The sequence below is a fragment of the Engystomops pustulosus genome, chromosome 7 (assembly GCF_040894005.1).
Source record: "Engystomops pustulosus chromosome 7, aEngPut4.maternal, whole genome shotgun sequence".
Classification (NCBI taxonomy): domain Eukaryota; kingdom Metazoa; phylum Chordata; class Amphibia; order Anura; family Leptodactylidae; genus Engystomops; species Engystomops pustulosus.
This window is the reverse complement of record NC_092417.1, coordinates 13873138-13896861: the sequence shown is the minus strand read 5'-3', so window position 1 is coordinate 13896861 and position 23724 is coordinate 13873138. Positions and strand designations below refer to the sequence as shown.

Sequence of the window (23724 nt, the reverse complement as noted above, 5' to 3'; positions counted from 1 at the left end):
AGTAAATGTGGCTTCAAAACCTGGAACCAGCATGGTTGCCCCACCATTGCCCTCTCAGTAGGCACCTGTCTTAATAAAAGGCAACAGGGTGAACATTTTTGAACAGAGAATTACCCTAAATTCCAGGGCTTTGCTTCTGGTCTTAGATGATTGTTGTAACTGAGAACGACATCCATCTATGCCGAGATCATCATTAAGAGGCAGATGATGACAGATGAAGCTACAGGTCAGTACAGGTCTCGGAGTCGACACCAATCTAACGTAAGACGTATACGTCTCTCCGAGGGGTGAGAAGAATATTACAAACCGGCTTAACATAAATCTTCTCTGATCTGGGAATGTGTGAAGTAGATTAAAGCTTGTCACAAGAGATTTAGTCTGGGGCAAAGCGAGAAGTTTCCATTGGTGCCCCATGAAAATGTATTCCATATACAACTCTATGATCCCACGTCATTCCAAGACCTTGTAATATAGAGTCTAGCCTGATCCATAGCCTACATGGAATATCTCCCCGATACATAGTATATATGCACTGCAGAACACCCATTTACAAAAACATCAGTGACCTAGCACCATGGCCAAGAGTAACCCAAATCTATGGATGGGTAGGTTGACTGAAGCATTACCTTGCTTTCCTTTTCCGCACTCTCCGCTCGTGTTCGGCCTCCTCGTAGTAATACTCATTGTGGCTGTTATCTCTCCGTCTGGCGGCAGCGGCTATCACTGCTCGGGACTGTCCCGTCGAGTTATTAGTAGAATTTTCTGTGTTAGAGAAAAACAGGAGTTAATATATAAGCCTCAAAATAAGGAATAGAATTGGAATCGAAGGCGGAATAGACGTGATCGTAAAAAGGAGACAAGAGGTGGAGAACCTTGTATAATCTCTTCATATAGACATTTAACAATGTCTTTTGGTAAACATTTTATAAAAGTGTCTTGGAGGTCTGCCCCCTCATCCCTCACCATGGTAAAGAGACCATCAAGCATGTATAAAGTAGAGTCATTATGAGTAGCAACTCAATAACCAACAGAAAGTTTTTGATTTTATGCTTTACCAATGAACTTAGTATTGTGGATCTCAAAATTTGTTCAAATTTTCTTGAAGGACAACTTAGAATCTAGGTCTAAGATTAAGGAGTCCAAAAGTTAAACTATCACTTTTAAGAGAACCAACAAAATGTAAATATTTTTCAGGTTGTTAACCATTAGGGTTTTGGCCCCTTATCTTTTCAATAAAAAGTTGGAAGGATGAATAGTCCAAGATAACTGTCCACAAAACCCGTCATTGGAAATTGGCCTAATAAACCGCTACCAGTATGTTGTCAAGCAGCTGAGCAACTTCTAGATGATATTTCTTTCATGGCCCAGTGTGGTGACATCATCCAGAATATCCACTTAGAACTGAGATGTAAGTTGGTTTTATGAAGTCAAGGAGGCGGAGAGTTTAACACTGAAGTCAAGCTTTCCTTGCCTTAAAATGCCCTCTTCACTGTAATTGATAATCCTGCGTCCTGGGACATCATTGATCAGATCGCCTGAAGTCCGGCGCATGATGTCAATCACATGGGAGGAGGAGCAAAGTCAGAGAGAGCTTGACTTCAATGTTAAACTCTCCGCCTCTCTGACTTTATACATCTAACTTCAAAGTTGACTTTCTGGATGATGCCACCAAGCTGGGTCATAAAAGAAACATTATCTAGAACAGTGATGGCGAACCTATGGCACGGGTGCCAGAGGTGGCACTCGGAGCCCTTTCTGTGGGCACCTGCGCCATCACCCCAATGCAGAGTTCACCAGATAGGACTCAAGGCCTCCTGCAGTCCTAGGCAGCCCAGAACCCTAGAAGGAAACTACAATGATAATCCGAAACTTCTTCTCCTTCTTTCTACTGTATTGGTGTCCTCAGGTGCCTATACAATTTAAACCTGTGACAGAGCAGGGAGTCATAAGTTACTGTTTAAATTGTCGAATGGGCACTTTGCTAAAGATATTTGGGTTTCGGTTGTAGTTTGGGCACTCGGCATCTAAAAGGTTTGCCATCACTGATCTAGAAGATAACCGCTTGACAACATACTGTTGGCCAATTTTTGACAGGTTCCCCTTTAAAAAATCCAAAGCTGGGTATATTTGCGCCAAAAGGTTTTAACTAATTTTCGAACGGTCAAAATGTACAAAAGGGTTTCTACATGTGCTCAATAATTTTATTTTGAATCCATAATTTATCTTCAAACAATACGAAGATCGCCTCAAAGCAACCTTGTTAAAAAGACTCTATAATATTTGAGTTCGCTAAACCAACACAGAAACGTCATACATTCCTCTCCATGAGTAATTTCTACAATGATGAGGTGACTTTTTCACATTATAATAAGTGAAGGGGTTAAGAAGGACTCGATATGAAGAAAAAAAAAAAAAGAAAAAAAAAAGGAGCCCGAAGTGTCAACCTATATTTCAAGTCAGCAAAGAAAAAACTTAATGAGGCCTCAATGCATGTGACAGACCAGCTTTGAAGTCTCTGAAATTCACGGTTTGATATTCCGCTCACAGAGCCCTAAAGGGGACGGGATTTCAAGAGGTTTGGAATTCGGCAACCTCTATAATAAAAAAAAGGGAAGCCCCCTCCCAACATCTATTCAATAGAAGGAGACGTCGAAGGCCAAAGGATTTATTACTGCGTCAAGTATTGTAGACAGTTATGGAGGTAATCGATGTAAAAGGGGTGGGGTGGGGGGGCAGCTACTCTCAGTGATACAAAGTCTTTTCTCAGGATTTTAGAAGAAATACTATACATTAACACATTGGGGGTCATTTACTAAGGGCCCGATTCACGTTTTCCCGACGTATTACCCGAATATTTCCAATTTGTGCCGATTTTCCCTCAATTGACCCGGGATTTTGGCGCACTGATCGGATTGTGGCGCATCGGCGCTGGCATGCAAGTGACGAAAAACGGGGGGGGGGGGGGGGGGGGCGTGGCCAAACGAAAACCCGACGCATTTAAAACAAACAAAAAAAAAGTGTTGCGGAGCTTTCACTTACCTTCACTAGGAATAGGCCGGTGAACTTGAGCGTGTTCCGATGCTTTTCAGCGCAGCAGCGCCACCTGGTGGACGTCGGAGGAACTGCCTTAATGAATCCCGGCCAGACCCGAATCCACCGCAGAGAACGCGCCGCTGGATCGCGAATGGACCGGGTAAGTAAATCTGCCCCATTTTGTAGAAGGTGTTATAGGACGACCAGAAAAAATGTGATCGCAATGCATGTTATGAGCAGAGCCTTCCCATGGCTAAGGCAAAGGAGAACCGCGAATGTGATCCAACGTAAAAAATGTTCACGGGAAGCCCGTGCTCCCAATAGACAACGACCTCCCTCACCAATAAGGAAGGTCAGGGGATACAATCCCACCTCTTCAGTCTCCTATTAGGGTACCAATAAAAGGAGTGAAAAAATTTGACCATATCAACAAATGACCTTGAACCAAATTTGATCCATTGTAGAGTTCAAAGAGAATGTATCGACTACGCTCGAATTCTAGAATCAAAAAGGTTTCCATAGTTATGGATTTTTTAACAAGAAAAAAAAAAAATTGGACTGTCTACATTTTTAGTTAAATTAGTCACTCCGATTTGGAAAATGGACGGACGTTGGCGTGATGTGCACCAAACTATCAGAAGTAACACAAAAAGTAGGGAATGGCATGGATAGTGGAGAAACCTCTTCGAGGGGAAACTCTCAGAATAATCCATGTTAAAATTAGACTTTATATTCATAGTGTTAAAAATTTGTCAAAAATTGGATGCCCCCCACATAAAAGCTGTTATCACTTTGATAAAAACCCAAATACTGATCCCCTACATACCTTTATACTGCCATTTGTAGTTGTAGTTGTGCCAAAAAGGTTTCAATGAGGCAGGTAATGCACTGGGGTACGGACTTTGCACCAGGAGCACCACTCTGTCTCAACTTTACTTTTGCAGCCTTGTTCAGCACCGCCCAGTTCTTCCGCCTCCTTCATTGGAGACCTCACACACAATGCCTTGTCCAAATCCTGCACCTTTGTATTGAAATCATCAGCTGACCCATGGACGTCGTGTTCCAGTTCATAACCTATTATCTATGTGCCAACACACGCACAGCAGATAGGGCTGGGTCTGCTCACAACTAACCAACCACTGAGCATGTGCCAGGAGACCGTATGAGCAACGCATGGACATGCCGAATGAGGTTTACAGTGCACATTTACAGGATTAGGACAAGGCGCTTGTGTTAATGTCTCCAATGAAGGAAAGATGAGGAGGAAGAACAATAGGTTGGGCTAATTGAGACTTTAGAAGTGGAGCCAAGATAGAGGCAAACTTTACCCTGGGGTTTGGCAAGGGTGTCCATATAGAGGACTCAGAGTGCCACCTCTGGCACCCGTGCCATAGGTTCGCCACCACTGCTCTAGTGTATTAGCAAGTTAAGGGCTTGCACAGCAAGGCTGGTTAAGACTATATCTCTGTAGCCATATTGGCTGGAGATGATCCAGTGGATCCAGCATGAACAATATAAAATGTAGAATAATTGTCCTTCAAGTTCCCTAGAGAACATGCTGTGAAGCCCATAGAGATCTAAGGAGGCTATCCACCTTGTAGCTGCAAGTCAAATGACCAACATCTAGTCATCCAGACCCCCTATGCATCGGCATGATTGGTTTTGGCCCGAATTGAGTATGTATGTATCTGTTCTCTATTGGGGGGGAGGAGTAAATTTCCACCAATCAGCTCTGACAGATTTATCTCCCTCAAGAACGAAGGACCATGAACAAATACAACTACTCCGGCCTGTCCTACAACCATAGACTTGATGGTCAGTTGACATGTTCTTCGGTATATATACTCTTGTCCTCAGCATACATAACCAATATAAATACAACGAATTAAGGGCAATAGGACAACAAATTCAGAACATTTTTTGGTGTAAGTTTCCTTAAAATACATGTTGGCTAAAAGCTTCGCATGGCTTGTTGACACATTCAGCACTCATGCATCACATAAAACATCTTCAAAACGTTCAAGACCTTTTCTAATTTATTGCGCACTACAAACAACAATGGCGACACGGGATCATATAGCACAGGTTAGAGGACATCAGGTGAAGACATTAAGGAGAAGATTTGGGAGGTTCTAAGGGGAAAAGCAGCATCTCACCCTCGAGGGAGTAGACCTTGAAGCCAGACATTTTCTTAGACAGGATGGATTTTGGCAGGTTCAGGAGAGCAGGGTTGTAGACAGGGAAGTCGTGATAATAATTTTCCAAAATCCATACAGCAACTCGTTGGATACTGTGAGAGGAAAACAAGACAAGGGTAGGACCAGGTGCCAAAATAATAAAAAAAAACACAAAAATAATAAACTCGTGTAAGGAAGGAGACACAAGGAACAAACGGAAGGGTCGTGGGAATCGATGAGGAAAAGCGAAACACATTACAGAAAGAGCTACTGTGAACAAATATGGCTTCCTCTCCATTGGGAAATGCACCACCTTTAGGGATGTTCAGACATGGTTGTCCCTTGTAGCATCAAACTAATTCTGAGCTAGGATACTGTGGTAGCCGGTCAATATGGTTGCTAGGTCCCATAGAGGAATCGAGAGGATACAAACCTCCAGAACATGCAAAGGGTGGGGGAAAATAACTGCCCTCACCTCCAAACCCAATCTCGGATGTGATGACGTCCTTAGATAAAGCTCTGCATGTATTTTGTGTTGGAAGATCCCATGGTATTTATGGGTTTGACCAATAAAAAATAATTTGTTGGGGTGATAGTAGATTCCACCAAAGCCAATGTGCTAAATGTGGGGGCTAGTGTCCTCTACAACCATGTGTAACCTAATATGGTACTTGGATATTACCTCCTGGCCCTCATATTCTAAGGTAGGTCACATGGTAGGTCATGCCTTGACGTAAAAGGAGATCACATCTGAGGATCCAGTTGGGTTTTCTTAAAAGGCACAAACATTATATCATCTCCATGAATGCTCTTGGGTGCCCTTGGAGACAGACGACCACTTTCTAAATGGTCTTATCCACATAACTACTGGATGATGAGACCCGCTGCTTGACACCACCTCTCGAGAGGATTAGATTTTGGTGGTAAGCATCAATTGAGTGGTCTAGGGTCATAGAAAGGGCAAAGCGAAACAAACAAAGAACACTTCTGTCTAGAGAAATAGATCAAGGGCCTAGAATGGTCCACTTTATTATCACCACTACCAATAGACTATACCACGGCTTATTTTTTCTAGATATCGGCACTTGTCTAAAAATTTGGTATTATCCTTACAGAATGTGAAATCATTTGAAAAGACATTGAGCTACAGGAGGTATGTAGAATATTTTGTGACTGGAAGTGCATTTCCCATTAGAAAATTGAAAAACCATCGTGTTACGTCAACATTTTTCCAATACAGCGACAAAGCTTCGGGAGTAGAATAGAGAAGATGCTGGACACGTATTAACGTCTGGAGAATTAGAACATTCTGGTCAACACGGAGCAAGTTATGGGTCCATTTTCAGGTTTATTCACATTCGGCTCATTTTCCAATTTACCAATTTTGAATAGCTCGTAAAAATTCTCCCCGAGGTTACTGAAGCAAACGCCTTCAAATACCTCAAAAATTTACAAAGCACAAAAATTAAACACCAAATTCATGGAATCATTTAGAGGTATAACCAAACAGTTTTAGAGCTGAGATTGTAACGATGACTATAAAATCTAATTCTAGATATTAGACATTCAGTTGCCGCCTCGAAATCTCAAGGCTACACTTGCCGGCATTATGCGAACGGTCAGGCATGGTTGACTACTGTAATCAAGCATGCCCGATGCAAATTTCACTTCATCTAAAGCAAACAAACCGTTTTGGGTGGCAGATAGCAGATTAATGGGGTCATAACTTTAGACTTAAGTACTTACACAGTGAAATAGGCCAACATTTACACTTTTCCTACCATATTACTAGTTGCACTTTGTGTGGTTCACTTACCTTAAGTGGCCAACGTTGTAATGTCTGCTGGCTCCATCGGTGGACCTGACGACCTTGATGGTGAATTGAGGTTGGAGTTGTCTTAGTTCCAGCAGGACAACAGCCAAGTAGTGAACGAAGAGAAGAGCATCCACAAGTGATACAGCAAACTGTACGATCCCTTGGTAATTCTTCTCTGCCGTCGTCAAGATACGGACGGCATAAAAAAGCCAGTAGGACACCACCAGCAAGAATATGAGGACCATGATCAAAGCCCGGAAGACGAAAACTCGAGGGAAGAAAGCTTTTGGGCGACGGAAGAAAAGTGCCCAGCTACCAACCAGAAGGATAAGGAGTTTGAAGGCCACGGAGATAAATAGACCCTCGCAAGGCGTACCACAGGTTTCCAAATCCCACGGTAAAACTTTGGGCAACAACATAAAGGCTATGGGGGTCAGGAACGAAATGAGTGCTAAAGCTCCACCAATTATGACCCCAAAGTGCCGGGAGCAGTCCAAGTTGGCACTGTCCTCCATGTCCTTAGTGATACGTGTGATGTCATCATGGGATATGCTGTGCTCTGATGTCCCGGTGACAACGGTAGTGGTTTCACCCCAATTGTCATCCTGTAAATAAATGGGGGGGGGGGATAAAATTCATTAAAAATCAGAAATCACAGTTGAAAATTAATTTGCCATATCATGTATTAGTCTTTATTTTTCTCTCAGTCTCTAAGAATATCTGAAACAATCAAAATTTTCTCATACCTGAAAGTGACTGAACAAGTCTTGTCGTGTCAATTGGAAGGGTTGGCCAATTACATAATTGAGAGCTTTCATTGTGGAGGGAGCCAGAAATAATCTGGGTAGAGCGATTCTCACCTTCACTGGCTCCAGTCCTTAGTCTACGCCTTAGTTCTACTGTATATGATGTTATCCCAGCCTTTCAGATGAGAACGTTTCATAAAACAACTCCCCTTGCAGAAATTTCACAACTAAAATTTGAGTAAATTTTCTACATTGGCCATGTCTAGCTTCATTTAGGATCCTGCAGTACCTTCTGGTGGCCCCTTCCATATATGACCATACATTATATAGTATACAAATAAGGAGTCAACATTATCAAAGGGGCCCTCTACAGATCTCAACAACAAGGGTCCCCGCTCCCCATACTGAAGCGGGGCATCTCGGTTCATCATTTATGGGACTGCTGAAGAGAGCAAAGTTGTAGCCCATCTCCGACAGTTCACAGCAAGATTGTGAGGAGGATCTCTACCAATAAGAAAGTTCTCGTAACCTGCAGATAGGTCAGCCCTTTAAAAGGGTTTGAAGACTTATAAAAGAAAGTCATGTGGCTATTTCTTGTTGCATCCCCTTCCACCAGCTGACCAGGGACCACTTCATCCATGGGGTAGTGACAATGAATTGATACACATGATGCATAATGTATAGAGCGGTTCATATTCCGAAAGTTGTGGACACTTCAATAAGCTGATCGGTGGAGGTACCACATATCGGACGTTGATGACTTCTCCACTGGGTCCTAGAGACTCCTTTAATTATAGCATTAACACACTAGTATATGATAATTTATAGCGCTGCTAAATGTACCATTATCAAGTGCATATTCCTCAGAACGGCCTTGATTCATCCCTTTACAAATCAAAGTGTAATGGAGCCCAGACAAGTAAATTTGTAGGAAGGGGCCGGATAATGTAGTTCCCACAGTAGGGCTCATGACTTTAGCACATTGTATCTTCCTGCCCTTGACAAGCCCGAGAAACAATGACATCACCGCTGCCCAATAGCGGAGTCCTGACAATTACCCTGTGCACTCACATGCCACTCTGGATCAGCTCATTAACTCTGCCTGGCAACCGGCCAGAGATGTGCAGGTCCGGGGGCACATCACACTCACACACCCCCGGCTGCCGCCTGTTAATATTAACCCTGCAGGGTGACGCCTTTTGGGGACGGTGACTGGAAGCAGATAAGTGGTGCAAAGAAAATCAATAAACCCTTCCGCTAATTACCTCTGCCGACACTCAGGGAGAATAATTAGCCACAGGGACAGGCAGGCATGAGGGGAGCGGGTGGCAGAAGTGCTTGCGATATTCCACAGGGCGTTAGAAAACCAGGATATACAGTGCAGAATATACTGTCAAGGAGGTGAATGGGTTAAGTGGTCACTTCCCATATAATGTGGAAAATCCCGTGATGCAACGAGCAGCGGCGTTCCTGAACATTGCTCCGAAGAGGAAAAGCAAAAATGGAAGATGTCCGGGGATGAGAGCACGGTTTACATTCACAATAAACTCTTACCCTCTCTTCTCCTCGTGTGGATTCATTATCTAATAAAGGTTCTCCGGGAGCTTGAATCGTGACCGACTTGTCTCCCCGACTGCTGCCATCTCGGCTTTTAGATCGATGCCTTTCTCTTCGATCTCTAAAAAAGAAAAAAAAAAATTTAAATGGGTGGGGCGGGTGGGAATACATTTTCAAAATATCATCTTATGAAACTCAGGGTAAAGTGCGGATACCGACTACAGCTCTGTGGGGCAGACGATAGTTTGTAGTAGGAGTAGAGTAAAGTTTGCAAGTCGGTGACCACCCTAAGGAACTGTAGTACCACCCTATAACAGGAGCGACTGTGAACACGAGTTTGGCATCTAAGGGATTGAAGAGGCTGTTCCAAGTTTAATCCACATGATGTGGTGGTAATATTTTAATCAGGGTTGATCTGAAAGCCAAAACCCCTTCGATCAACACAGTGGTGACCAGGAAGGTCCTTGTAACATAGAGCAGAAGGCATCTCCAGCACATCCTCAGTGGTGTCCAAAGAACCATAGACCACCACAACACTGGAACCAGGAGCTACATCTCTCCCAGCCAACATGGCTCCATCCCCCCCCTTTAACTATTAATTGTGCTTCATTTGGTAACCATCAGTCTAGATTCTGAAGAAAAGACATTGTAGCCACCAAGCGGGTTGCCTCAAACTCTTGTATGTAGTCAAATAGCTGCAACATCGGCTGTTAGGGTCCCCAAACATAACACTCCTAGGGCTAATAAAAGTAAGGACCGACTCCCTTACACCATGTTCTATGTGATCTATAGAAAACCCTTCTAACAACAAGTGATTGATGTTGACAGTTGAATGGGTGTCCCAAAGTATATACATGCTATGGCCCGAGAAGGGCGTTAGGGCATTTGTACATCTTAAAGTTGTTGTCTCATCAGAAACTACACTTTTGAGAAGGTAGGAAATGGCACAATCTCAACTGAAATGGCCATTCACATACAACAAGGACAGATTGGGACCACCACAATGGAATCGACCCATACTCATCCCTCAACTACAAGTAGCATATTTGTACCTCTATTTAGCCTAAAGAGTGACTATCAGTTTTGAAGATAAAGCAGACAGAGTAGAAGGGCTTACCTGTGTTTGCGTGAGCTCCGGGATTGCCCGGATTTATACGAGTACCCAGAATATTGGGACTCGTTGTCCATGTTTTCAGAGTAACGCCCTTTGTGGCGATCCACGATGACGGATTTTGGTTTCCCTGAACCTGGAACCGCAGCCAACACCGCTGCTGCCTCTTTCAGCACAGGCTTTTTCAGGCCAAAAGGCGCCGTCAGAAAATCGACTTTCACCTTGAGGGACTCTATTTTGATTGGCGGTCTCGGTCCGTCTCATAAGAAAAATAAGGGGAACTAGAAATTAAAACAAATTATAAATCAATTTTTTTTTTTTTTTAAACTTATTACACATTGTACCGTACATACAGTAAATATTTTATAGAAAAAATTATCTAATAGGAAAAAAAATAAGCTTGGATAGTTAAGGAATTTTTATAAAGATCCTTGAGGAAAAAGAAAAAAAAAAAAAAAAAACTTGGGGCGATCAACGTGTAACTGTATTGACCACCAGTATACAAGTCTGGAATTTTTTTTAATTAAAAAAAACATCATAATTAAAACTGGAAGAGATTACTGGAAGCTACCGACACCTGGGAACTATTAAATGTTGTTGGGATACGCCCAGTTCGGAATAAATTGTGACACTATTATGCAATCAAGAAGAACTTCAAACCTGAAGGTGGGAAGGATAGGTGAGCCCACCACCTGCACCACCCATTCCCGGATAGAAGACTTTCCTGTCATCCTGAGCCAACAAGCGAAAACTCAAATTATCTTATTTACTAAATCAACCCCCCCGGGGCAACTTTCTGTTTAAGTTTCTGTGACTCTCTACACCGTGTTTACCTTGTACATTCGGCTTTCTCTGAAGAATCCTACCTAAATGGGCAATGTAAACAGATGCAGTGATCTGCGTTTCCTCATACTTAAGTCATAGTTAATAATCCATGACAGATTTAAGAGGAGTCCACTAAAAATAGAGTCCGGGCAGCCATATTGTCATGGAAGATAGATTGGGTAAATTAGTTTAGGAAAAAGGACTCTTGGTGCCGTCTACCACTGAGGTGACCATCAAGTTATTACCAAGCCCAACCAGGTTTAAGGTCTACCCATTAAGCCATATTTGGAGGGACACAAGGAAAGGTGGCCATACACAGACCTAGGTTGAACTAAGAATCATCTGGTGAAAAATCAGTCAACTTTGGACAATAAAGTAATTCAAACTGGAGATACGTGTGCAGCAAAACTAGTGGAAGGGTGATCAACCTTTCTAGGATTCTTATCTAATACAATGTAGACTCGGTAAAACTGCTTGAGTTGTTCGTATTTCCTGGATTCCCTGTCATCTATGGGATTGCGAGTCACGACGGCTGTGGTCTACCAAGTGGCGCTTTTGTAGCGTCACATTCATCAGGCTATGAACTACTTAAACCTTATAAGAATTCTCAAATGTGATCGATAGACTTTCCAACTAAATCTCGATTTCACCGATTTGTCTCCAGTGGCAAACTGGGATTCCGAATGATACTGGGAGCAAATTCTCCATCATCCTCTAGGAAATGGATACTAATAGAATTAGGTGGTCCTCTTTTGGTTGAGGATTGGGTTACATCAAGGGCCCACCAGAGCTTTATGCTTTGGTGGACTAGTCAAACACCAGTAGCCTACAATACATTGATATTTTCTTTACTCATATTTACTACACAGATGAAATTTTTCAAGCAGACATTAGGCCTTAGTCAAAGGAGCTCAAATTCATGAATTAAATCGACGAAAAATAAAGCGATTAATAATAACAAAGCTCCAGAATTTTCTGCCAGGAATATTTAATGAGGGAGGGAATTAATGAAAGATGCATAACGTGCCTGTGAGTAACAGTTGGTGGGATTTTTCTTGTTGAGTTTTTATTTAACAGTCAATAACAACGAATAACACAAAAAGACTTAAATTTATGGGTAAACACGACGAAATATAAAAATTTTTGTGGCAGATGCCAACAATTATTATAATATTTTTGCCAAAAGTGTTGTTGTATTAGGATTCAAGTGAAATAGCCAAGTTTTTGGACTAAAAAGGGAACTTGTTAAATTTAAACGATGGCATCTGTTCTTCATGCCGTAGCTAAGCTGAAGGCAACTCCCATGTAGACTAAAGACGTTACTTGCCCAACCCTTTTGGATATGAGCTTCCGTAACCTCCTAATAAAGACCATTGGCAGGCAACTATTTTTGGTCATTAAGGCTACAGTCACACGACTGTATGGGGGACGTATGTACGGCCGTAAGCTTGAGAAAGTACATACATCCCCCATAGACGACAATGACCGCACGGAGCGATACGGTGCCACACAGTTGTCCTATTGTTCCCAGTGTTATGGCCCTTACGGTGGGCCATACCCGGTGGGCATAAGTTTGTGTGAATGTAGCCTAAAAGAGGTTCTACCTATTGATAGTGTGTGTTTGTAGACAGATGAAGCCAACTCATCAGGATTCATAAAATAAATTAAGCCGATCAGCGAGCCAAATGTCTTACTCATCTAATGGTATGAGGACAACAACATCTGGAAAGCAGTAACATGGTTTTACATCTTCATCTAACAGATAATGAGAGATTTTTTGTTCAAGACATCATCCTGGTGGTCGCCCTTTAACTCCTTTTCATGGACTTGGACTTTGCCACAGGGAAACTACCAGGTCACTACCTACTGTAGTCTTTGTTTGATGGTGGTTAAACCAGAAGGGTCAAATGATGTGGCAACCAAGGAATAAGCAACGATGGTGTCTTAGGACATCATGGATTCGGAATAGGTATGGTTCGTGCGAGACCGTAAACTGGTCAAGCAGCAGTCACGTCAAAGAGGTAAACAAGTTAGAACAGAGAAAGGAAAGCGTAAAAGCACAGTAGTCAGGAGACACGAACATTTTTTCGAGAACTCACCAGCTAGAGACCTTATTGCTCAGTCAACCTACCACTATAGAACCTATGGGTCACAATGGGCCACAAGGCTGGACATAGAAATGACCAATGTACAAGTAGTAGCCCTTTAAGGCATAGGAAGGACATGGATACGTACTCTAGGAACTATGCACCATAAAAATCAGGAGACGTGGGTGATGTGCGACATGAGAACTCTGATGGACTCCAAACACCAAGAAGAGATTCTGGGGGTCATGGACCTCCTGTATAACACAATGACAACACAACATGGCCTTTTAATAGTGGTTCAAGCTTCAATCTACATCTAGGGAATGAGTGTAGCCATACTAAATTAAAGAGAACCCGTCATGCAAAATAACCCCCCTAAACTAAATATATTTTCATAAACTGCCATTAGAGAGCATTGCCTCTATCCCTTCATTGTCCCTCTACATGCCTGTAAACCTAAGCAATGAGGTCCTAAAGCAGTATGCAAATGACCTGTGAAATGTCCAATGAAGCATTAGCATATTCGTGCTGTCCATCTTATTCATGAGTGGGAGGCACAGCCACACCCCCAGTGCATGACTGACAGCCTGTATAATGATGTGAGGCTGTATAATGATGTGCTTCCTGGTGCTGGCGCCCCCTGCAGCCTGTGTGTGCATGTGTGTGTGTGTTTAGGAGAGATACAGCAGCTCCAGGCAGCCATGTTACAGCAGAACATGTCAGGTACTTGTGTAGCTGATGTCTGTGTCTCTCACCTGTATATTAGGAGGATGCAGCATGTCAGCAGATGCAGCACACACACTAGCCATGCTTTACTATACATTACACACAGACATGAGCAGGGGGAGGAGAGGGGAGGGGGAACAGGAGTGACATCACTGCCTCTGACCATGTGACCAGCCTCATTTACATGATAAAGAATAGATGATTTTATAATGATTAATGTATGAAATAACTAGATAAAGGCTGGGATGGGATCCTTGTGAGCTGCTCCAACAGGTAGTGGTGACAGGACAAGTGACTCAGACCTGATGACAGGTGTCCTTTAAGCAGTGGAACTATAGCTACATCATAGAAAACATATTTTGGTAATTAACAAGCGGGACACGACATAAAGTTTAGATCTACATCCACCCAAATAGATAGTCATCAAAGAAATTGCATTAAAGCAAGGAGAAGTTTTGCCTCAGTGGTATGTTAAATACTTGACCAAGTCATTATGACCTCCGGTAAAGGCACCAATTCAAAGAGGTCAAGGATGAAGCCAGGGGTCAACATCAGAACCAGATTGTAAAGCGTAGAGTATCTCCAAAATCACAAAGATCTAGATTCATATTCTTTTATCACCGGGAGACATTGTAGGGGGAAAGACCCCATTGTACAAATACACATTTACTATGTACGTCATCTGCCATCTTCAACTAAATGTACCATACCTTTTTTATGCTGTGTACTTATGTACAGTATATTATCCAGACAGCTGACTAATCTAACCCTACAGTCATGTGTAATGTGTTTACAGAAAAGCTTACCACAAGTGAACATCCCCAAGTAATAGAGAATTCAGCCGCTATAATACTGCCCCCTATCTACAAGAATATAACTACCATAATACTGCCCCCCATGTACAAGAATATAACTACTATAATACTGCCCCATATGTACAAGAATATAACTACTATAATACTGCCCCCTATGTACAAGAATATAACTACTATAATACTGCCCCCTATGTACAGGAATATAACTACTATAATACTGCTGCTATGTGCAAGAATATAACTACTATAATACTGCCGCTATGTACAAGAATATAACTACTATAATACTACCCCCTATGTACAGGAATATGACTACTATAATACTGCCCCCTATGTACAGGAATATAACTACTATAATACTGCCCCCTATGTACAAGAATATAACTACTATAATACTGCCCCTATGTACAAGAATATAACTACTATAATACTGCCCCCTATGTACAAGAATATAACTACTATAATACTGCCCCCTATGTACAAGAATATAACTACTATAATACTGCCCCCTATGTACAAGAATATAACTACTATAATACTGCCCCCTATGTACAAGAATATAACTACTATAATACTGCCCCCTATGTACAAGAATATAACTACTATAATACTGCCCCCTATGTACAAGAATATAACTACTATAATACTGCCCCCTATGTACAAGAATATAACTACTATAATACTGCCCCCTATGTACAAGAATATAACTACTATAATACTGCCCCTATGTACAAGAATATAACTGCTATAATACTGCCCCCTATGTACAAGAATATAACTACTATAATACTGCCCCTATGTACAGGAATATAACTACTATAATACTGCCCCCTATGTACAAGAATATAACTACTATAATACTGCCCCCTATGTACAGGAATATAACTACTATAATACTGCCCCCTATGTACAAGAATATAACTACTATAATACTGCCCCCTATGTACAGGAATATAACTACTATAATACTGCCCCCTATGTACAGGAATATAACTACTATAATACAGCCCCCTATGTACAAGAATATAACTACTATAATACTGCCCCCTATGTACAAGAATATAACTACTATAATACCGCCCCCTATGTACAAGAATATAACTACTATAATACTGCCCCCTATGTACAAGAATATAACTACTATAATACTGCCCCCTATGTACAAGAATATAACTACTATAATACTGCCCCCTATGTACAAGAATATAACTACTATAATACTGCTCCCTATGTACAAGAATATAACTACTATAATACTGCCCCCTATGTACAAGAATATAACTACTATAATACTGCCCCCTATGTACAAGAATATAACTACTATAATACTGCCTCCTATGTACAAGAATATAACTACTACAATGGTGCAGCAGGCTATAATAACAAGGGGAAGGCCATTAATACGCTATAACTATGAGAAATCCTCTTTTAATGTTGAGTTACATGAGGTCCCATGGATCAGGTCTTTCCGGAAGGGTTTGTGTACCATCTATCATTCTATTGTAGAAGCCTTTCATGAGATATTTGCATTGTGGGAATGTTTCCCTGAAGACAAACCGCGGCCAGATATGACTATATGGCAACCACGAAGCAGGAGAGTACCAGGAAAGCATCAAACAGAAAGAAGCCACTTCAATGTGGTCAATAGGTGCCGGGTACGGTTACAACAGGCACAATAAAACACTTGTTCTTTGCCCGATGCCACATCAAAAAAGGAGACATAAAAAAGCAACGCATCAACTAAGAGCAAAAAAAAATAAAAAATAATAATGTATGTAATATTTTGATTGTTCATATTCAGCCTAGAATACATTCACATGAGATATTGAAGCTCCTAACATATAAATGCAAATTCAGAATTCCTGCCCACGAGGATCCTCCCATCTTCATGAGGCTGTGATCCACCAGAGCCTCAAATTAGACATATGAAGACTTGATCCCATTGGAATTTCTCCTTATTTGCCAACAAGAAATGATATCCCATATTTACTCGAGTATAAGCCTAGTTTATAAGGACACAAAAAATGTGCTGAAAACCCAAACTCGGCTTATACTCGAGTAAAAAAATCAAATCAAAACTCGCCTTTACGGCTTCCTCCGCTCCTGGCTATATACTGGGGCAGAGTGCAGGCTATATACTGGGGGATATGGGCTGGCAGGCTATATACTGGGGGGCAGGTGCTGGCTATATACTATGGGGCAGGGTCCGGCAGGCTATATACTGGGGAGGCTGTGACCAATGTATTTCCCACCCTCGGCTTATACTCGAGTCAATAGGTTTTCCCAGGTTTTGTGGAAAAATTAGGGGCCTCTGCTTATACTCGGGTCGGCTTATACTCGAGTATATATGGTAACTAATTTCAACCCAATCCTAGTAACCTACCAGACATGTGGGCCCCAGGGGAACAGCTATTTTTGTGCGGTAGTAGTCCTACCACAGAGTCCCCAATCACCAGATACGATCAATAGTTACACACACTTTGAGGTGTCTGTAAGCTCCTCCTATTAGATGTAGAAGAAGTTGACCCCATCAAACCCTCCACTTATTACCAAAAAACTATTTCTACAAAAACACATGATGACTTTGATGGACATCCTACATGACATCTCCAGCTCGATAGCTGTGGAACATCATGACGAGGCACCGTGACCATAGAAACATGACGGATAACATACAGATCCAATCACGCTCGGCTTCCAGTCACTGGTTTTGGATGGACAGGGTCAGGACGCTGCAGTCAGTGAAGGCCTTTGTCCCAAATGCCAGATTTTTCACATCTATTACCATGGTAACCCAAAAGACCTAGTCTCCGTGCATCTAGCCCCCATCCCCCACATGTACCCCTTTGGTTACCTAGGTAATGGCAGCCAGGCCTAGAAACATTTCTTCCAAGCAAGTGCCTGGAGAGAAGCAGGGTGGAGGGACAGGATGGTGGGGTGTAGGGAGAGCCAAGAGCCAAACTGCAAGGAAAGAAAAAAGAAAAAAAAAAAAAAAAAAAAAAAGATTTTTGCTCTATTTTGTAACTTTTCTCCCATTGTTCAGTAAAAGGGATCAGGTTTCTCCAAGGAGACGACCATGAAAAAGCCTTAAGAGAGACAAAGGAAAACTTTATACCAACCCTGGCCAACGACACCCAGAAAAAAAAAAAAAAAAAAAAAAAAAAACCTGGAACAAAATAACAGGGGGGGGGGGGGGGGGGGGGGGGTTCGAGTATATTTTTGTAATGTGGAATCTAGAATAGATCGAAAACCAAGTTCATAATATTCATACTTAAAGACTAGAAATATCCGGCATGAGAAGTCTAAGGAACGGAACCATAAATAAAGTAGGCACATCGGTGTATTTGTATGCAAAGCTCAGCCCTCCCCCCCATACAAAACCTCTTTGTGGGTGGAATTACTCTGGAGTTACGCAAAGAAATCTTCTTACATATTTGGGGTTCAAAAACCTCTAGAGATTAACTACAGTCACTGACTGTATTCAATGTACAAACACCCCCATATACCATATCAATATTGGTTGCTCTATGTAGTCGTAGTCAGTCACAGCCTTCAAGTAATTAATTTCAAGAGAAAAGACACAATCAAGTTATGGGAACACTTGAGTCATAGCCGATTCCTTGAATTATACTTGGTGCTGGGTCAGGAAGGAGCTCTAGGTGACTCTTTCATTGTATTCCTAGAATCTTGCTAAAGAGTTCTGCTCCTCCCTCCCTTCATGGCCCTGGACTACGCATCATTCAATGGATTATCTTTGACCGGAGTGGTCCTTTAAGACCTTATAGCAGATTGAAGTTGTTCTGGTTGAAGAGCTCGCCTGACCATAGAGCTCGCCTGACCATAGAGCTCGCCTGACCATAGAGCTCGCCTGACCATAGAGCTCGCCTGACCATAGAGCTCGCCTGACCATAGAGCTCGCCTGACCATAGAGCTCGCCTGACCACAGAGCTCGCCTGACCACAGAGCTCGCCTGACCACAGAGCTCGCCTGACCACAGAGCTCGCCTGACCACAGAGCTCGCCTGACCACAGAGCTCGCCTGACCACAGAGCTCGCTTGACCACAGAGCTCGCTTGACCACAGAGCTCGCTTGACCACAGAGCTCGCCTGACCATAGAGCTCGCCTGACCACAGAGCTCGCTTGACCACAGAGCTCGCTTGACCACAGAGCTCGCCTGACCACAGAGCTCGCTTGACCACAGAGCTCGCTTGACCACAAATTTAAAACCTGGTCATTGGCCATTGATAATCAGTGATTTGTTGTTAAAAATTTGGGTTGACATAGCCAATTACATACAAGCCTAAATGGATAAAGCGGGACTAGCTTCCCCTGCCACATACATACGCACACTAGGCAGAGTATATATGCCCCTTCAGTGAGGAAAAGGAGATCACCATACTTGCATTAGGCAACCAGGACAAGCCTCATACATGTAGGATGGGCGTCCATTTGCGCCAAAAATGTGTACAGGAAACTTTAGGTTACGGCTACTTTGAAACCAACTAAAGCCATGAGGTTTCCTTTTTTTTTTGTACGTCAAAGCATCAAGTGTGACGCCTACACTACAGTTTTTGCCAATCAAGGTCTTAAATTCATAGGAGATCAATTAACTTCCAGGAAACTGAAATATCCGAGATTACCAAGAGGGTATAATAGGTTGCTATAGATATAACTATATACATAAAAACATACACACAAGAAGTCATGTCGCTATAGTAACAAAGACGACGCATTCTGGGCATTTCGATTTTCTTTTCTGTAAAGAAGTGGAAGGGACACAACAACTTCAAAAGATTCGGGAAATCTAAAAGTGCATTAAGGTAGATACGCAGTCAAGGACTGGATACATATTGTTGGCCTGATGAAAGAACATCGGGGAGGGAATCGCATTTGCGCTTCAACAATGAGCTGTAATATTTCTCAAGCGCCTCTCGTGGTCTTCCAACTATTCATCTAGGGTGGTAGGCACCTTGTTCATTGGCCTGAAGTGTAATGAAAACACATTCATATTCAAAATCTGAAGGAACATTGAGCTTGGGTGTCCCGATGTACAAAGTTGTGGACAGCATCATTAAGAAGCCACCTGAGATGGACATCAACATAAAGAAACAGATTTCTAGTTTTCCAACTAAATTGAAATAAGGAGTGCAAATTTCTTTATTTTGGTCTTCAAATGTTTGGGGAGAAGCCACCGGGCATCGATGCATCAAGCCACTGGACATCCATGGCGATACTTATGGACATCTATCACTGGTTCTGTAGGGTCACCTGAGATGAACTGACGGAAGAGTCTTAATTTCAGTAAGGGAAGTGAGATTTTAGGAGATGTTGGCCTTCAATGTTGGGTGGTATCCACCAAGCTGTAGAACATCTAAGCTACAACTGACTTCAGCCACTTATGGTCTAAGTGTTGGGTAACATGTAGACCTCAACTCTCTCCCTTTCACCTTATTGAGGCCATGCTTCTTCTTTACCGTAAATGGATTGTTTTAACACTACGCCTCCCCCATGCTCCCGTTCTTGAACCACTATAATAACATGGTTGGTATGTAGACCCTAGATATGTAAATTACACATGGGAAAGTCTACATTTAACAGTTTAGCTAAATGACTTTTTCTTAAACTAAGCGTCCGACTCTTAATACTATAATAACACATTAGCCGAGCGCCGCGCTGAAATTGAAGGCCAGCTGAGAGAGAGAACCTGTAGAACCCGTTTGTGGAATGGCTGCACGATTTGACAGGTCTTCGGCGTTCAACGCTGCCCCTTTACAATAGCATGGAGCCTCTACATCATGCAAAAGGAAAGAGTTTTCTCTAAATTGTAGCCGAAAGAAAGTCTACCACTCAAACGAGGTGTAAATTCCCCTGTCCACAACAACTGTCGGATTTAGGATCCATTTCATAGGCATCTTAAATCGATTTCTAAGAGAGGGGACTTGTGGTCAAACTTTGGGCCATCATTGCTGGCAGAACATCTTGGCACGTTCATTTAAGAAAAGTTGGCCTCCGAGTCGACATCAGAGGGAGAATAGTTTTAGGTGGACGTAAAGGACTTCACCAGAAGATTGACTGATGGTAAACTAGTCCTACTCAAATGCTCCTTAACGACTTCTTCTGCTAGGACCTATTATAATCCAGAAAAATATGCAAATTAGCCTGAGGCTCTGGCTTACGTCACTGTAGCACCCCGGTTTATCACTTATTCACTCCCCCTCACTCCTCTAACCACGCCTGGTCCTCAACATCACCAGCAACCTAAATTGGTAGAACTGGATAAGTGAGGGGAGTGAATAAATTAAGTCGGGGGCTCTTCGGTGACATAAGACTATGCATACTAGTCTGAGGTGCTCAATCTTTTTCTGAAAAAGAGTGCTTTTTGGGATTATAATAAAAGGACTACCTACAGAAGAGGTTTTAGGGAGCACATGAGTAGGTCTAGTTGGTCCAGTCAACTGATGGTCCTTTAATGGAGATTGAGGTTGGAGTTTTCGTGAACATGATTGACAGGTCACTAGTTACTCAGTCAACAGAACAAATATCAGAACATAGTAGCAGGCGAATAGATTTACCTTAAAGACAATCTCCCATTAGCAAACTTTATTTGTATCGGACTGTATATCCCTTTAAGAGGCCTCAAACAAGGAAACCACAGAAAGTCATTTCTTAGCTTCCTAAATATATCCATGTAATAAGGAAGGTTCCACAAGGCCAAGAACATTTTGGGATCATTTTGTGCAATTTATGGTCTAACAATTTCCAGTTGCACAATTGTTTCTCGTTAATGAGCTGCACATGATCAATAAAATAGAAAATCCTTCACTGCGGTCGGGAGGAAGACAAGAATGTTTCATCGCCGTTACGATACCAAGACAGAGTCACACACCCCCAAGGACTGTACATATAGGGGGACTGTGCCTTCTGCCTGCTGTCTTCATCTTAAAAGAATGGGTGGGACTACAAAAATACTTTATAGTCAACCATGGGTGCAAAATATACACACAAAACAGCCATTTTGTTTTATAGCTTTTTGTTATTAGATTCATTTTTATATTTACTCATTTTTTTAATTTTCAATTGCGACTTATAGTAGACAAATTACCAAACTAATAATTCTTCTTTATGGGTGGTCCTCCTAGAGGCATAGTTGGGGGAATGGCCAGTGCACCTATGGGCAATCAACAGGCTTTAACATGCTTAAACCAAACCAATTAAAACCTTTAAAAGGACATCTACCAACAGGATGAAGAACGGTATGCAAATGAGCCTATTAACACCTATGGAGCATGGAGCCCCTCAGGCTCATTTGCATACAATACTTCATCCTGGTGGTTACTGCCCTTTAAAGCAGCGGCCCCAAGCTCTGCTGTGGACAGGCTATTAGTGAGGGGAGGCCGCTGGTGGGGACAGGCTATTAGTGAGGGGAGGCCGCTGGTGGGGACAGGTTATTAGTGAGGGGAGGAAGCTGCTGGTGGGGACAGGTTATTAGCGAGGGGAGGAAGCTGCTGGACATGTTATTAGAGTAACGACTCCACCCAAGCGCCTTGGCTTATACTCGAGTATCTACAGTATGAAATTTTATTTCCCTCAGAGAAAATGCCAAAGACAAGGTGACATTATGGGCGTGTGCGCCACAGAAAACGGGTATGGCTACACAAAAAGGGCATTTCAGATCGGAGCTGCTGGAACTGGCACATTATATGGGTTGGGGTTTGATATGGGGTATTTGTGTGGTGACCATTTTTTTCCCCAGGGACCATGGTAAGGGGGTTACCTGACCCAGTCCCCCCCCTACCCCCCCCCCCAAAAAAAATAATCTGGAATTATACCATGGAATTGTTTACAAAAAAAGAATATGAAGAATGATTAGTATTTGTATATTCACAACACGTGTAATATTTTAATATTTAATGGTAATACCATGTTTTTCAGACAGAGCACTGCCAGGCCTTCCTGACCACAGCCCTGGAGATCGGGTAAAGTGCTGATAAATCATTTCACCCGATCTCCGGAGAGCACAGCTCCTGCACTGCTCTCCGAGTCCAGACATGAGAATTACTGCAGGAACTAGAGTGATGTCAGAAGCACATGACTAATCACATGCTTCCTGCATCACTGATCATCACGATCACATCATAATAAACCAGGGACACTCATTTAAAGATCCAGGCATAGCAACTGTGGTAAACTTCCTATATTTGTTATTCATGACCCCTTTCCTTCAAAAATCTAATATTTAAATTATGCTAATAAGCCTTTCGAGCTTCTCGAGGTGTTGCCAGAGCCCCCATCTCACTGCGCCAGAGGAAGTTCCAGCTTGCACTGGAAAGTGCTCCCGCACAGTATAACAGCCTGTGAATCTGCAGCACTGTGGTGACCAGCAATATATATATTTTTTTTTAATTGGCGAGTACATGCAACACTTACCAGGTTGGGAATCACAAAAAAAAGTTGGGCTTGTTTTGCGTAAATTAATCCAACGATCCTTCATGCATCTTACACTGCATTGAACTTGATTTAAAAAAAAAAAAAAAAATATGCAATATTCCAAAAAAAAATAAAAATCTGGTTAACTCAATTGTTCACCATCAGGAGACACCTTTATGGATCACCCACGTAAACCTACAGAGAAAACAAAAATAATATTAGCTAAATATAAAACATTGACGTGCAAAAAAAAAAAAAAAAAAAATTACTATACCCACAATGCATTACTGATATGCCCTGAAAATTACAACCCATTCCACCCATCAGGATACATACATGTATGATGTATGGGATTCCTATAGCTGCAAACATGATGAATGGGCAGATACAGAAACAGGCACATA

The 23724-nt window shown here is 42.2% G+C and overlaps 1 protein-coding gene across 2 annotated transcripts in view; it reads right to left on the bottom strand.

Annotated features, from left to right (window-relative positions):
* The window catches only part of VANGL2 (VANGL planar cell polarity protein 2), a 67667-nt gene that overhangs the window by 5007 nt on the left and 38936 nt on the right, over nt 1-23724 (bottom strand). For both annotated transcript variants that reach the window (XM_072114854.1, XM_072114855.1), the window contains exons 2-7: nt 23321-23515; nt 10447-10721; nt 9327-9450; nt 7027-7631; nt 5190-5323; nt 627-762 (exon numbers count right to left, since the gene is read on the bottom strand). In XM_072114854.1, coding sequence (XP_071970955.1) covers nt 627-762; nt 5190-5323; nt 7027-7631; nt 9327-9450; nt 10447-10517 — 1070 coding nt within the window. In that variant the 5' untranslated portion in view covers nt 10518-10721; nt 23321-23515. The remainder of the gene's footprint in view (nt 1-626; nt 763-5189; nt 5324-7026; nt 7632-9326; nt 9451-10446; nt 10722-23320; nt 23516-23724) is intronic.